A 17319-nucleotide genomic window follows, 5' to 3' on the forward strand; every position below is an offset into this window, starting at 1 on the left:
CATAGATTCTAATAAATTGTCGACAGAGTTCAAGTCAGACAATCCACTTAGTTGTGGACTAATCTTTTGTTATTTTTTTGTGAATTGGTTGGAAATAAATAAAACATAAATATATATATGGTAATATTATTTTCTAATTATGAAAAAAAAGCGTGACTAGGGCAATGGATGAGGAATGGCGCTCTGTGGAATCTGGCGATCTCCTGCGCGCGGCTCTGAACCCTGACCGTTCCTGCGCCCCTGCGCCTGGCAGCGTCGCTGCTAGGCTCGCGCCCTCCCTCTGCTGACTCCCCCTCCTTCGCTCCTGGGCCTCCTGCCCTCCCCCAGCACCGGGGCCTCCCCCGGTTGTCCTCTTGCGTTTTAAGATCTCCCCCAATGCCTGAAATGGACCCCCCGTCTCAGGACCCTGAAGACCTTGAAAAATCGTTCGCCTCTCTCATTCCTGAGAACGCTGCGGGAAAAATCCGCCCTACAGCCTCCAAGTTCATCAAGAAGCTAGATGAAATACCGGAAGTATCGCTACCTCCTTCCCTCCCGAGGAGAGCAGCAGTCTCCTTAGCAGAAAGAGGCCTGGTCGGCCAGTTCACGGGACTGTGGCCCTCTCCCCGATCAGTTCAGAGATGGGTCGAGAGAAACTGGAACTCAATGGTGCAAGGGAAAATAGCAATCAGGTTCTGTGGCAGAGGATTTTACACCTTTCTTTTTGAATCAATGGAGGATAGGAACCTCATCTTCAGGAACGGCCCTTATTTCATGGACTCTCGGGGACTTTACCTAAACAGATGGACTCCAGACTTCGACCCAGAAATGGACGTTCCCAACGCTGTCCCCGTCTGGGTTCGCCTGCCCCATTTGCCGCTTCATTGCTGGGGGGATGAGTCAGTCAAAGCCATAGGGAACGCAGTTGGTAAATATATTGACAGATCTGAACCGAAGGAGAACATGCATGCATGCGCGCGGATCTGTGTTGAAGTAGATCTGGGGAAAGGACTGCCGGAAGCAATTAAACTCAAAGTCGATCAGTGGACGCACATCCAGCAAGTGGACTACGAGCAGCTACCCTTCAAGTGCAAGGTATGTCACGAATATGGGCATTTCGCCAATAGATGTAGCAAATCTAAAACAAATGTATCTGAAGGCAATGTTGAAACCCCCGAGGAAGCTTGGGAGCACGTCAAAAGGAAAAAATCAAACCCCCCTCCAGGCCCAATCTCAAAGGCTCTCCATGAAAACCCCTCCCTCCCCTCTCACCCTTCTGGCTCTGCCCCTTCCTTCCCCTCCTCCTCCAACCCCTTTGAAACCCTGTCCGCAGAGGACCCCCCTTCCCCTCGAGGTCCCATTGTAACATCCTCCCCTATCTCCCCCCCCAGCCCTCACCTCCTCCAACAGTGGAGAGAATCTTAACCAGGAATAAATCAAAGGAAAACAACCTCTCCACCGACCCCCCCAGAAAAGTTGGAAGGAAGTCTAACAAAGAGATCAGGGACGAAAACGCTGCAAAAGAAATGGCTACCGGAATGCAACAACCAATGGACACATTTCTAGATAAATCCAAAGGAAGCGGAGAAAAAATGAAAGAGAAAAGCGGGGCAAACAACAAACAAGGTAAATGATGATTTTGGTCTCCTGGAATTGTAGGGGGATGGGCTCCTCCCTAAAAGCAAATGCAGTCTGAGACCTCCTCAAATCTGAACATCCAGACCTTCTCCTTCTCCAGGAGACCAAAATCACGGAACAAGAATTTCAAAACCACATTAAAAAAAGCAAAAGCTATGCAGGTATAGCAATAAGTGCAGCTGGCGCCTCAGGAGGCATAGGGACAATATGGGACAAAAGCAAATGGGAACTTAAAGATCAAAAGTCTTACAGATGGTGGGTAAGAACAGACATGCAGAACATAGCCTCGAAAGAGGATTACTCTATATACAACATCTACGCTCCTATTCATTATAGGGACAAAGCTTCATGTTGGGAATCAATAACATCAGACCTCATGACAGTACAGGGAAGAAACATTTTCCTTGGAGGGGACCTAAACCTTATAAGGAATGCTGATGAGAAGTTGGGAGGAAACTTCTACGCTGACCCTTCAAGAGACTCATTAGAAGAAATAATTCAAACCCATAATCTAGTGGACATACCTCCGCAAAATGGGAGATTTACATGGAGCAATAAAAGAACTGGCAATAACAATATAAAAGAGAGATTAGACCGAATCCTCGCTCAAGAAAGAACAGTGGCAAGATTTTCAAATATCCAAAGCAAAATCATACAAGGTTACATCTCAGACCATAAACCAGTGGCTCTGACATTAGAAAAAGGGAAGAACATGGGACCTCTTCCCTTTAAATATAACAAGGCTTGGGACAACAAAGAAGAATTCAGAAACATGATCAAGGAGCAATGGGCAAAAGAAATAATTGGCTCGCCTCACTACATTTGGGAAGCCAAGCTCAAATCTCTCAGGTCTGTTATAAAGCAATGGGCAAGAAACCACGCTGCAGAGGAAAGCAAAAAAAGAACTGACCTCCAAGCTCAGCTGGAACAATGGAGTCAGGAAAAAGAGAGAACACAGTACACAGAGGAAGACCAGGCCAAAGAGAACGAAATGTACAAAGAATTGTATAAGCAGAACAGAAGGGAGGAAGAAGAGCAGAGACAAAAGTCTCGCTGCCTTTGGCTCAAAGCCGGAGACAAAAACACCTCCTTTTTTCACAACAGCCTAAAGCTCAGGCGGGCAGGGAATCATATAGAGAGAATAATGATGGAAGGAAGCGAGCTTAGAGACCAAGAGGAAATAAAGGAGGCAGCGTCCAGACACTTCTGCGCTCTCCTATCCGCAGACCCTCAACCCATCGATAATGCGGATTTCCTTAGCCTAATTGAAAATAAAATATCAGCAGATCAAAACAACGAGCTGGACCAAGAGGTCACGTCAGAGGAAATTGAGTGGTCAATCTTCAGCATGGCACAGGATAAGGCACCGGGCCCAGATGGGTTCACTGTGGCATTTTATAGAAACCATTGGGAAATCATCAAAAAGGACTTCATTAGAATGGTAAAGAATTTCTTTTCAAAATGCAAAATGGGAAACAGCATCAAATCTTCTTACTTAGCCCTCATCCCCAAGGATCCCAATCCCCAATCCTTTGATCGATTTCGCCCAATCTCCTTATGCAATGTCTCCTATAAAATTATCACCAAAATCCTAGCTAACAGGTTAAAAAAGCTCCTCCCTTCCCTCATCTCTGAGAATCAAGGAGGCTTCGTGCCTAGAAGACAAATAACGGACAACGTTATTCTTATTCAGGAGGCAATACACAGCAGTATAAATAGAAAGGAAAAGGGCATGATTATCAAACTAGACATGGCGAACGCCTTTGATAGAGTCAATCATCAATTCCTTAAGGCAGTCCTCGGGAAATTTGGGATATCCGACACCTTCATCAGCAGGATCATGGAGTGTATTTCATTCCCCTGGACAGCCCCTCTGATTAATGGCAGGCCAAGTAACTTCTTCAGAAGCTCAAGGGGATTGAGACAAGGCTGCCCGCTCTCCCCATTCCTCTACATCATCATGGCCGAAACACTAAGTATACACTTGGAAAATCTTCGCAGGCAAAAAGAAATCACAGGTATCAGCATAGTGCGTGGAACCAAGGGGATAAACCACTCTCTCTTCGCTGATGACACCCTCCTAATCGGAGGAGCTTCCAGTCTCATGGCAAGAAGGTTCAAGAAAACGTTAGAGCTCTTCCTTCAAGTGTCGGGAGGCAAGCTCAATAATAATAAGTGCATGATATACACCTGGAACGTCCCCAGGCAGATTATCCAGAGAATCTCCACAATCTTGGACATCCCTGCTCAAAGGAACTGGAGCCATTTCATGTATCTGGGATTACCATTAGCTAAGGAGTCGGTCAAAACCGAAATCTGGGTAAAATTAATAGAGAAACTGAGAGGGAAGCTTCAGAGCTGGGGTGTGTCCTGGCTCAACCTTGCTGGAAGAACAATTCTCATTAAAGCCGTTCTCTCAGCCCTCCCAATTTATCAGTTTGCAACCACTCTCGCCCCGGCCAGCATCCATAAGCATATGGAATTAATCATTAGGAGCTTCTTGTGGCAGGGAGGAAGGCAGGACTCCAAAAAGTTCAGTCTTGTAAAGTGGGATCAGGTCATCTTACCTTTCGAAAAAGGAGGGCTTGGAATACGAATTCCAAGATTAGCCAACATGGCCATGGGCTTCAAGTTGATCTGGAGAATTCTCAACGGAAAAGGAGCCTGGTGGACAGAGGTAATCAAAAGAAAATATCTGAATGGGGCCAACTCCAATATCCTATCGGAACCCATTGTAGACAGGCAGTGCACCCCAGTATGGAAACTTATTAAAAAAACTCTCCCTCATTTCAAAGTCTGTATCTCAAGAGCCTCGGGCAGTGGAAGAGACATCAACATCTGGACTGATCGTATAATGGGCTCAGAAGCAAGGGAAGCTCTCCCAAATCTCAGGCCCCTGCAATTGTGGATGGAAGGGAAAAATCTTAAGACCCTTTATGACATCTCCTCTTGGGACCAAAACAGATGGCTAGGCTGGAAGCACCTTCCCCTCCCAAACAATCTAAGGGATCTGTGGGCCGACCTCAAGATATCTCTCTCAGGCTCAGCTCCCCTAAACAGTTTGTCCGAGGATAAGTATGTTTGGGACCCCAATGGTGGCAACTACACAGTCAAAGAAGGATACAAAATCCTCCAAAATGCCTCAGCCACAAACAACTGGCCTCTCCACAAAGCGGCTTGGAATCCGGAATGCCTCCCAAAGGTCAAATTTTTCAATTGGACCCTCCTCAAAAGCAAAATCCTCACAGCGGAAAATCTAAGGAAGAAAGGCATCCTTGGTCCTTCAATCTGCTGCCTGTGTAGAGCAGCGGAAGAAAGCAGCAATCATCTCTTCCTAGAGTGCTCCTTCGCTCGAAATTGCTGGAAGCTCATCACCAGTCCGCTAACGATTGGTGACCTACCCAATCAGATTACCCTCCTTCAAAAAAATTGGGGGAACAGCTATCCTCATCCAAAAAAAAACAAGACCCTGGCCAAAAGACTGTGGAACAACATCCCTCCAAACCTTTGTTGGCAAATTTGGAACACCAGAAATAAAAGCATTTTTAACAACAAGAAGCCCAACATCTCCAGCACCCTTGCAAAAACAATTGCCCTCATCTCCGAGACCATTGGAGCGAATGGAATAGCCCAATCAGACCAAGAATCTGGGGATCCAAGAGAAATTGAATGGATGGGTAAATTCAGCCATGAAGCAAGGAACCACAAAACAGCAAGAACAGGTAAGAAAAAAACTGATTGGAAGCTGAGAGGCTCTAATGAGGAAGTCAGAGAATGGATTCAAAACCAAAAGAGGCCCTCCCTCCAGTTCGACGGGGCCTCAAAAAATAACCCGGGTCAGGCAGGCGCAGGAGGAGTCATCAAAGACCTTCAAGGAAAAACTATCGTGACTTACGAGTGGGGATTGGGTACAATGTCCAATAACAGGGCTGAGGCATATAGCCTCCTCCTGGGAACCTCCATAGTGAGAAAACTCGGCCTTCAAAATCCGCTTATATTGGGTGACTCAGCTATCATTATAGCTGCTATGGTCTCGGGGAGGGATTTCAAACAAACTGCTTTGAACAACATCAAATCCAGGATTATGGACAACATCAGAGAAATAAACGGGGTCACCTTCAAACACGTCCTAAGGAGCAGCAACACAGAGGCTGACGAACAAGCCAACAAGGCAACCAACAGACAGGTAGGCCAAGTCAAAGAAAATGACTCTTTCTATGACAAAGCAATCCCCTAAAGAATCCCATCCCACCCTCTCTTCTCAGAATCTAAGTCACCTCAGTCATCATTCTCCTCGAAATCTGTCCGCCCCCGAATCCCCTCACTCTCTGCCAAATCTCCGCGACTGCGCAACCTTGTCCCTCTCATATCAATTCCTCCCCCCTGCAATTGAATATATCACCTCTACCAGCCTCGACATGGTGTTTCACTCGTCCTCAGCCGTCATTTCCAGGCTCTGCGCAGATGGTCATCATTCCCTTATCCTCATCGCATGCAGCAAGATCTCTCCCTGGGCTCACAGTCATCTCAGGAATCGATTCATTCAGCACTGGTTCACGCACCCGAGATGCCCCCTTCCCTCTATTTATAGCAGCTTGGGCCTCTCTGCCTTCTCATCCTTCAGTGCTGCAAAGGTTTTGGACCGCGCCCCCTCTCAGCACAGGCACTCTCATGAAGCTGGGCTCAGTCACCGGGAGCTCGGATCTCGCACTTCGACAGCGGTAAACTCAGGCCTTTTAATTTCTGATTTAAATTTCTCTCTAACTGGTGGTTTTATTGGCCGTGGCAGCGCCTCCCCTCGCATCTCTTTGCTCCCCCGTCATACTGTTCCTTCCCCCCCTCCCTGTGCAGCTCCGCATCCCTCCTCACTGTTTGTTCTTTTCCCTTATATCGCCCTCATCCCCGGAATTCGTCCCTCTCCGCATCTTCAGCTCGCCGACCTTCTTCCCCAGCTTGGTGAAATGGCGGACCAGCAGGATCAGCAAGGAGCTCAGGTGCCTGTCAACAATCCTCTTGAAAATATCATCACCAACAGTGAATGCACACTCTGCAAAGCGCATACTTTCATGATCAACAGATTCATCAAACATTTCAACGACCTCAAAGATGATTACCAGGTAGACAGCAGATCAAAGCGGAAGAAGCTTGAGAAACAAAAAGCAGAAATCGAGGCCTTGAAGGACAGGTGCACTCATCTTGAGGAAGTTATAGCGCATATCAGGACTCTCACCCAAAGTATGCAAGCAGAAGCTTCAACTAGAACCAATGCAAGGAAGGAATCCCCCCTGATGACTCAGTCAATCAAAAACTCCCCTAGGAATTATGAACTGTAAATTTTGTTGGCTTGCAGGCTCCTTTATCCGGCAATATAGCCGTTACCTCTTTAATTTCAGTTACCGTTTATGTAGGAATGAGGAACAAGGGTCTGCGAACCCGTTTTTGATCTTCAATGCCTTGATCTATCATATCTATGTACTAGGACTCAGTCCCTAAAGTTTTTATAATATACAAGTAACCGATTTTGTAAAAAAAAATATATATATATTATTTTCTAATTATATATTGATATTGAATGTCAAAAATAAGAATTTATCTTATATATATCTATTTCTTAACCATAATGGATCCTCTTTCATCCATATCTCCCACATAATTTATTTCTTAACGATAATGGATTCCCCATCATTCATATCTCTCTAATAAGAACCTTCACCATCAGTGAGTTAAAATTTTATTCATTAAATTATTTATTCTCAAACTTGCAATCTAACGTGAAATTAATTATTGTTACTTGTAATGAATTTACAATTTATAAAATGTAATGGTGAGAATATAAGTTTATTTTTATATATAAAATGTAATAGTGGGAATGTAAGCTTATATTCTATGTTTATGAATTATCTTGTGGCATTTCAGCTCTATTCCATTTATGGGAATTTGCAGTCCAAAGCAATTGGGTATCAGATTTATGAGAGTTAGTGGTTTGTTATTCCAAATAATTAAAATGATATTTTGTCATTATAAATTAGATGAGAGAATGTGTGTTTCATAGGAAATATTATTGTATTTATGGGAGAATATTGCCCAAGAGTTGATCTAAATAATTTAAAGTATGAACAATTTTAATAAGATATTTTTGGAGTCTATTAAATACAAAATACTTGTTTGTATTGTTTTCTACTTTTTAGTTTATATGAATCAGTAATTTGTAACATAAACATTAGTAATTTTATTTATTGATATATGATTGAAGAGGTGTGGTTGGTGATAGATTGCATTTTTAGAGGTTTAGAGAAATGTATTTTTCATTTTTACATAAATCAATATGTAAGTGAAATCAACAATTATAAATAACTAAGCCTATTTTAAATGACATGCAAGGATGCAAATATTAAACTATATAATTTCAAAAAATTTATAGTGTTGATTATTTAATAATTCAATATTTTTATCTCCAAGGGGATTTTTAAGAATATATGGGGATTAAGATATATGTCATATTATTATATAGTCTTTTATTACAAATAAATTCTTGAAATAAATAGAATCTCAGTCCTCATATGTTTATTTTTAGGTGTTGTTTCTTTTACAATTTAAAGAATTTTTGTTTGAGCCTCATCTATAGAGAGTTATGGTTTTCAACTATCACTTGAAGCTTGATATATTTTTAATGTTGTAGGGTTAGATTAGTGAGCTATTGTGGTTTATTACTTTAACAATAATTACTGTCAAGCCTACCTCCCAATTATAATAAAAGTTGTGCATATAACAATATCAAAATTTAACATTTAAATATCTATATAAAATGTAAAATAACATGTATGAAAGATACACTACTATAAACTAGCAATTGTCCCAAAAGGTACAAAGAGAGGCCGATAGGATTATTAAAAGGAAGACACTTCTATAGATAGTCAAGCATATATAAAGCTCACTAGTGACCAAGGCAATAACCACGATTTGATATTAAAAGAACAAAACCAAAACCAAACCATTCATATCAATATATTAAGTCTAGAACACGTTCATACTTAAAACTCAATAGATTATTGGCAACACACTTTATTTTTTTAAATAAAAAGTAAATTACAGCGTTTTACATGGTAAATGAAAAGCAGAGAAATTTGTGATTTGCAAATATTAAAACAAATCACTTACATTGCTGGTTGACACTACAACTAAAACATTAACTAATTGTAAGATGCTTTTCATAAACATTATTATTATTATTTTTAATAAAATTCATTTAATAAAAATAATTTAATTAATTATGAAAATTAATATTATTAAAATTTTGAAACTCATTTTAAATTCATATATTCTATTTTTCAAAGTATTTTGGAAAATCTTTTTAAAATAAGTAATGCAATTGCTTATATAACCAACTTGTATATAAAATATTTTTTTTAATAAGTAATTGATTTTAAAATTAATATATTTACTACTCATTTAGCCTTATATAAACCCACGATAGCCTCATATCAACCTCAACAATTTGCAAGGAAACTTCGCCTCGTCTATAGATGAACCAAAAAATAGTCTTGTGCAAATGGATGCCTCAAATTTCCCTTGTATTCTTTGAAGGCCAAACCCTTGCAAGGAAGTAGGGTAAATATGACCTCTAGGACCTGTGCATGTAGCCTCAGAAAGGGTCCATAGAAGTCTATTAAAAGACAGCGAAATAAGGGACAAAAAGCCCACTTAGTTGATTCCAAAATCCCAACAAAAAAACATAACTAAAAACATAAAAGATAAACCCAATCAACTCCAAAAATGTGACCTATTACTACATGTGTGCGTGATTACAGAGACAATTGGTTTTCACATTGTTGTTGTTTTGGGGAGAGTTTTTCCTTATCACATCTTCGCCTTGGACTTGGGGTGAGTCTTTGGGATTTCTACATCTGGGTGGAAACAATATACAACATGTTGGAAAAAAATTATGTGCGAATGTTATTCTAGTGATAGTAGCATGCAGTTGGGCTCCAAAGAAAATTGTATTCTAGGAGCTTCAATTTCATTTCTTGGAAGTTGGAATCATATTTTGAAAATTTAAATCCAGGAGCTTTAACTTCATATATTGGAATCATATTTTTAGTTGAAGAGCAAATAAGATACAGAAATTTGAGAGTAACCCACTAAAGTTGAAATGGCCCTTACAGAGTTCATGTTCCATTCCCCAAGGATAGAGTTCCAAACACATTACAAGGATCTATCAAACTGAACTTAATAAATATCATAAAAGTAACCTTAACATGACTTGACCAAGAAGGATGTTCAGAGATCACTATCATTATAATTTTATATAGAAGGAAACCATTAACAATTTAAAATTGAAAACTTTAATATTTGGAAATACAGAAGCCCTTACTTTCAACTCCCAAGAGTTTTTTTTTTTTTAAATTGTAAATAGCAATAGATAAGAGAAATTTGCAAAGGACAAATGAATATGGAAAATACAAATTTGCAACTCCATGGGATACCTGGTTAACTATGTGGATGAGCCGAAAACGAAAAGAACCATGTGTCATGATTTCATACAATATCTTTCAACTTGGATAAAAAAACCAAAATATGGCTTCTTATCATTTGGATTTTTGTCCATATCTGCAAATTTCTAAGCAATTGAGAGTATTAGAATACAGATTAATAGCAGTGTGCAACCCATTATGAGTGTCTGGAGCATCTTCCAAAGCTGAACATCCAAATGATATAAAACTCAAGTATGTGAATGTGACGAAAGGCTAAAATGCTGACATGTTTTTGTTGTTTAATGTAGAAGGAATCTTGCCATTTGGGACTACAATAAAGGACGAAGGTTAGCAAGCAATTGTGAACAGTGTTGCATAACTTGGTTGATTAACTCAGAGTCCTTTGAGTTCGACTTGGCTTGGCGAGAAAATGAGCGAAGTTGGCTTACTGACTTGATAGTCCTCATTGACATTTGAATATTTTATTACGATTTGGTGAATAAATAACCTCGTCCTTTGTTGAAACTGATTTGGAGCTAATTTGCAGTTGATTTCATAGGGGAATCCATTTCTGATTGTTGTCTACCCATTGGCTTGCGACTGGAAGAGGGAATGTGGAAGTTTTTGTTCCCTTTCTGATAAGAGTTGCCCATTTTGTCTCAGTCTATTCAAAAAGTTTCCCTGAACTTTTTTCTTTTTTAATAATGTATCCAAGGACATCTGGTTTATGTGTCTCAGTGCCTCTGCGTATTGGAAAGTTCTCTGTATCTATTGCTTTATGTATCTTGGAACGTTTAATTTATGTATATTGTTTAACCGCAGTTGTCCTGGTGGCATTTATTGCTCTCAGGCCTTTGCACCACAAGTGGTGCCTGCAAGTCTTATTTCCTCTCAACTGACAGTCATTCCCATCGATCCATGTTTTTAACTCATTCTCTCATCTCGGTAACTATAACCAGATGGAGATAAGGTAGGCCCCGTAATATAATTTACTTGGTTTATGTCAACATTTACTATTGTGTGTATCTCGGTAACCATAACCAGATGGAAATAAGGTAGGCCCCGTAATTGAATAGTGTGATTAGAAAGTCAAATTATAATATTCTTAAACCAATACTTATTGTATTCTTATACCTATATTCAATGTATTTAAACCTCTTAAAATATGCATCCTTGCATTATAATGCTTCACATAAATATGAAACCTAGTTATCCATTCCCATTCAATGTACTTAATCCTCTTGTCCTACCCGCTGGTGTGTCCTTTGATGGTTTACTATTCACATGAATGTCATATGGCAGGCAGTGAGGTGATGTGATGCTCATGAATGATAAAAGTAGTCATAGAAGTTCAACAATCTCAAGTAAAGTTCATACAGAATTAGTTTGAGATTCGATTGAATATGGATTTAGTTCATACCGAAATAGATTCATCTAGGTTTACAGTTAAAGCAGAGTTCAACCAACTAATTGAAGATGTGCATCCTTGCATTACCATGTTTAACATATGTATCAAACTAACTATTTAAGTGTACGCATCTATGCATCCTTGCACTATCATGATGAGCATAGACATCAAACCAGGTTACTTCAGGTTAATAGTTTATGTTCAATGCATTCTATACACCGTCTAGAACCAGATCATACTCTGGAACGAGGTTCTTTCAGGGTATTTGTTTGTGTTCAATGCATTCAATACACTGTCTAGAACCAGATCAGACTGTCCAGAACCAGGTTATTTGTTTATGTTCACTGCATTCAATCCACTGTTTAGATTCCATACATGGGTTACAAGTTTACTCTAAGGCATGGCCATTGAGAAACCTCAATTTGTAAATTAATATAAGTCCCATCACCCTATTTACTGTCCCTAAATTTTTTAATGAAATTAGATTGGAACTGAGTACAAATCCCATCTCGTCACCTCACTTCTTTTACCTAAACTCTTTAGTGAATCTAGAGTCTATCTGCATAGCAACACTGTGTTCTTGGCAGTAAATATTTCCCTTCATTATTGGATAGAGAATATGCAGATCACCTTGAAAAGAATGGAACATTCAGGATACCGAAACAAGGTGGTTGAGGAGCCCTGAAGCCTCAAGGTATCTAGCCATCCATGTATTTTGAGATTAGAATGTTTAGGTGGTTCAATCTTCGTATGGGTTCAACAGCAAAAGATAGACTATGTAGCACTGACCTTGCAAATGCACGTTGTGTAGTTTGCTGGGAGATGCATAACGGTTAGGCATGTTATGTGGATTTGCAAACTTGCCAAAACATTTTGGGTCTGGATTGTCGCATAGTACAGGGGTGTCTTTTTCTCTCCTTCACATAGGAAAAGGATTTTTTTTGGGGATCAAATGAATGAGTTGACAAATAGTAGTGGGTGAAGGGTGATAAGATTGATTGGCATATTTTTGTTCTGAAAACCAAGAGAAACAATTGGTCCATTCAGCTTGAGAGAAGTTTTAGCTGTTCAATTTTTCCTCTTTTGAATTCAAAGCACTACAGGTCAGATATATCAACTTGAAGAGATTGGGTACTGCAAACTCAGTTATAAATCATTTCAGTATACATATATACTCTCCATTATTCATAAGGACGTTGATGATTTATTTGGTAAGAAAACATATTTGTTCTACATAAACGAATTTACGGTTCGGATCTTCTTGCAATGAGTAGACCAAAGAATCCAATATGTTCCTCACACAGGTAGGTTGTGCCGGTTGCAGATATGATTCACAGTTCATGGTAGATACATTTCATTCAGATGCATTACAACAAACTGTTTTAATGTAGAATAAGGCTTGATATTTGAATAGAGGAATTAATAAGACCTGAAGACTGTCATTGGAGCCTACGTAGTACTGATCAACGGTCTTAAGCCACCCCACGTCGTCGTGTGTATGGGGGACCAAATGCACATTAAGCTTGCCTTCCACAGGCCCAGCTGTTGTATTGTAGTGAACATACACACCAATAATCCCATGCTGGGATAACAATACTGAGCTTACCAGTAACAAAACCAGTGCCCTTAATGCAATAATCATTCTGGTTTCAGAAACAAAATGGCTAAAAGCATGTTAAATTCAGCAAGAAAACTGATCATTCTGTACATAATTTGCTATATGATCTACCTATTTACAATGCTACACATATCCTTTCATCCCCCACTGAACGTAAAAGCACCAGATGCATTTCACAGACACAAAGGCCAAAACATGTCAAACTCAAACCAGAGAACTGATCCTTCAATCTATAAAAGATCCTTTCTATTTATTTACATGGCTGGAACGTAATAGATCTCTGACATTTTCCAGATTAGGCCTGCATGCATGCACGTTGAGAACATTATTTACTGTACAAATTGTAGATACCCATCATATCACATTTTGACAGTTACAGCCAGTCAAGCAAACGATGGGTTTTCCTGCATATATTCTCCTCTTAGTCCACATCAATAGTGCAGAGATCTGCCATAGAGAGGTCCCAGGTTCGCCTCAAGCAGTTTGATAGACATTACAAAGTTACAGATGCCCGAAGTATCACTCACCAAATAGTTGATCATCTCTTTAGAACAGAGGAGCAGTAAGTATAAATGGACATGAGAAGCCCAGCACTGAACATCTCTACCTTGAAGATCTAGCCTCAAAAAGGGAAATAAAAACCCTCTGTTTATTCTTTTTTACCTGTCCACCACAATCAATTTCTTGCCTGACAACTTAGAATCCGAACCAGAGATGCAGCAAAGCAGCTTTACAACGTTGGTATGCCTAATCTTTCCTAGAAGCTCTATCTCTGCTTAAAATCTCTTTTCTTGGAGAGATCGTGGGTTCTCGTTATTCCAGATCCTTTTCACAGCAACAATATTACCATTTTCTAGTGCCACCTTGTAGACTTTGCCAGCATGTCCACTTCCAATAACGTGATACTCTGTCAATCCATTTAGAATGTCTGACACTTCAAAGTCAACCATGTGAAAGGATGTGAGTTTCCAAGACTCTGTACTTGTGTTAACCTGCACGAAAATCTTGTGTCTCTTATGGAGGAAACCTATACCAATCAAGCAGACTACTATGGCCACAACAATAACCGAAATCAATACCCTATGTCTATATGCCAGATTATTGTAACCAACAGGGACAGAGCCAGACAAGTGGTTGCCAGACACATTAAGAAAGCTCAACTTGAGGTTATCTAATTCAAGGGGTATTTCCCCTGAAAGCAAATTGTTTGAGAGGTTAAGGCTGTTAAGAACAGGCAACAACCCAAGTGACGCAGTAATTGATCATGTGATCTTGTTGTTGGCAAGGTTAAGCTGAGAAAGACCTTTCCATGATATTATCGTTCTTGGAAGCTCCCCATGCAACATATTGTGATAAAGAGAAAGCCACGACAGTGAGGATAAGTTAGTAAGTTCCACTAGGATAGTCCCTGATATATTGTTGTGACTGGTCAGAAACTTGTTGAGAGTCCACAATTGTCCAATGCCAAAGGGAATACTTCAGCTGATTTGATTAATGCGTGTGTAAACTAAAATGGTAGAACGTAAAAGTAGGGTATTGGTCTGTAGTAGGCTCTTGATCTAGTCTAAAAACTGTATGCATATTCGTTGCACAGACAAGATTCCTTTGTGATTTCAGAAATGGAATTATTTACATGCCGTACATGCAAGATTTGGTTGCAGAACTATTTCAAACCAAGTGTTTAGCCATAAAATACCAAAATGCATATATGTATACTACAAGGAAAAGGAAAACGCCCAACCTATTTACTGATTACATTCACAGCCATACAAAACTCTGTGGAGAATATAACCACTGTAAATTATGAAGAGAAATTTAAACACTGTAATTCCATGAATTGCATAAATAGATCTTAACAAAACGAGAACAAAACAACAGAGTTTGGTACTAATATTATTTATATGATTTTTTTAATGGATAAAGTATATAGCTATTCAAATCTATCCAGGTATAATTTGAATTTGATGTTTACTGGATATTCACATTTTGATTTAAATCTCTCCCTGTATAATTTGAATTTGATGCTTATTAGATATTCACATTTTGATTTTGAGATGAAAAGTTTGCAACAACTACTGGAAAATTTTATATCAACCTAATTTATTTGAAAAAAAACAATAACTAAAAACCCTCCATATTAGAACAGCATTACTCAATATAGATTTCAATATGAAAGAAACAAATAATAAACACTTACAAATTTTGTATCAAAAATATTTATTTAAAATAATAAAAGTACAATAGCTAAATATCTTCATCTAGAAATAACTACTGAAGGTAGATATCAATATACCACATGAATGAGAAGGAAACCAGTACTGAAAATACAGATGGGTTTTCAGAATTGTATTGAAGAGCCCCTCTCTAACCTAAATAATAGCAATGAGGGTGGGGTTTCTTTTGGAGGATGTGATTGAAGTTTATATCCATGGACAGTTCACTCCAGGAATGGATAGTCTGTGTAGCCAACTACAGGATCAGGTATGTAAAAAGTGTTCCTGTTGTATTTGTTGAGAGGGGCATTTAACTCGAATCTTCTAGGCAAATCTGGGTTGGCCAGAAAAATTCGACCGTAAACTACAAGATCAGCCTTGCTGCTTGCAATTGCTGCATTTCCATCTTCTCTGTCATAACCCCCTGCAACCAAGAATGACCCCTTGAACGCCTTCCTCATTGGAAGCAGACTCTTGTTTGTTGCAACAGGTTCAAATGAAGTTACCAGTCTGGGCTCTACATAGTGGGCATACAGTATATTGTATTTATTTAAGGCTTCGGCCATGTAAAGCACCAGCGCCTCAGGATCTTAGTCACTGGATTCTAGATATTGTGCAAATGGAGAGAGTCGTATTCCCACGCGTTCTGCTCCAATTTCATTTGCCACTGCTTCAACAACCTCCAGAGGAAACCTGCACCGGTTCTCAAGTGTCCCACCATACCGATCTGCTCTGTTATTAATGTTGTCTTTCATAAATTGATCAAGAAGGTATCCATGAGCACCATGAATTTCCACACCATCAAAACCTGCCATAATGTCATCAAAACTATGAATGGAAAAATACCACACTTCCCTATTTATTTGCCTTCCGAGGAAGAAAACAGCCCTGTGACCTATTAAGAAAATATTCGAATTCTTTCTTGGGTAAAGATTTTTCCTACAGCCTGTGTACTATGTGTGCAAATATCTAAATGCCAAATTTGCGATTTATTAAAGAACATTCACCTGCTTTAATAGCATTTCTGGCAGCAAGACGAAAGTCATTAATAATCCGAGGAATCTCCTCTGTTTTTAGAGCTCGAGGAGTGGAATAATTTGCAACATCTTTGCCGTTGGGTAACAAAATCTGTCCCGATATTTTTCTATCTGTTGATGAAATGGGAGCCTGGCCATTGGGTTGATAATCTGCATTTCATAGACCCACTCAGCCATTTCTATTCAAAGAAACTGACAGCAATTGTTCAAAAAAACTGATCTAATGCAAATTTATTAGGGCAAGAATTAAGAGTTGTCGCTACCCAATTTTCATTATGAGATGCCATGGCCAAATGAACCCCAACATACAATGCTATTATTAATATAGTGGGAATCATGCTTTGGAAACAAATCAACAGAACTCACTCCACACAGATCTGTCAAGTGGGTACATGAAAGGAATTAATGGATAGCAATGTAATGCAGAGCATAGATACTTACCCACATGGGAAGCCCTTCCAGTGTGCCAAATCTGACAGAAGAAAATGCCCCCTTTCTCATGGACGCCATTGACAATGGGTTTCCAGGCTTGCACCTGCTGCTCGGTCCAAATTCCAGGCGCATCTGGGTACCTGTTAGTTACACACCTCATCATGGTCATCATCATTTGGGGTTTAAATCGTTATATTTTTCGATTACCAAGAGAGATCCCAGTTAACAAGATACGTATTGGGATAACGCAGGTCCGGGGATAACCATAGAGTTCCCGTAAGTCTCAAGACAATCTCACAGTAGAATAGTGAAATAGGTCTCGGTAGGTATCATCAAAGATATCGGGATAGTCATAGGCGAGGTCTCGGTAGGTATAGGAAATGTACCCAGGATTTTGAGAATACAAGCAGTGAAAATTAAACAGGACCGAGAGAGCTTGAAAATTAAACAGGACTGAGAGAGACGATGACCTTTCATAAATATTTTATTAGAAGCCCATAAGCGTTTAGATTAGCACGGTCGA

General features: G+C 39.5%; 2 protein-coding genes and 1 pseudogene across 2 annotated transcripts; 1 reads left to right on the forward strand and 2 right to left on the reverse strand.

The window, feature by feature from the left end:
• Nucleotides 1-384: 384 nt before the first annotated feature.
• Nucleotides 385-5854, forward strand: LOC149239486 (uncharacterized). Its single transcript, XM_089369871.1, has 2 exons — nucleotides 385-907; nucleotides 1779-5854. Exons 1-2 carry the CDS (start codon nucleotides 385-387, stop codon nucleotides 5852-5854), a joined length of 4599 nt encoding a protein of 1532 aa, XP_089225997.1.
• Nucleotides 5855-15300: 9446 nt separating this feature from the next.
• On the reverse strand, nucleotides 15301-16974 carry LOC149239487 (12-oxophytodienoate reductase 1-like). Its single transcript, XM_089373432.1, has 3 exons — nucleotides 16806-16974; nucleotides 16335-16514; nucleotides 15301-16135 (listed from the first exon to the last, which is right to left on the reverse strand). The coding sequence occupies exons 1-3, from the start codon at nucleotides 16969-16971 to the stop codon at nucleotides 15918-15920; spliced, it is 564 nt and encodes a 187-aa protein (XP_089229558.1). The 5' UTR covers nucleotides 16972-16974; the 3' UTR covers nucleotides 15301-15917.
• On the reverse strand, nucleotides 15552-15893 carry LOC149239488 (12-oxophytodienoate reductase 1 pseudogene; annotated as a pseudogene).
• Nucleotides 16975-17319: the final 345 nt, after the last annotated feature.

The sequence above is a fragment of the Pinus tabuliformis genome, chromosome 8, assembly GCF_031772625.1.
Source record: "Pinus tabuliformis cultivar Carrire ecotype Pingquan chromosome 8, CPIR1, whole genome shotgun sequence".
NCBI lineage: Eukaryota > Viridiplantae > Streptophyta > Pinopsida > Pinales > Pinaceae > Pinus > Pinus tabuliformis.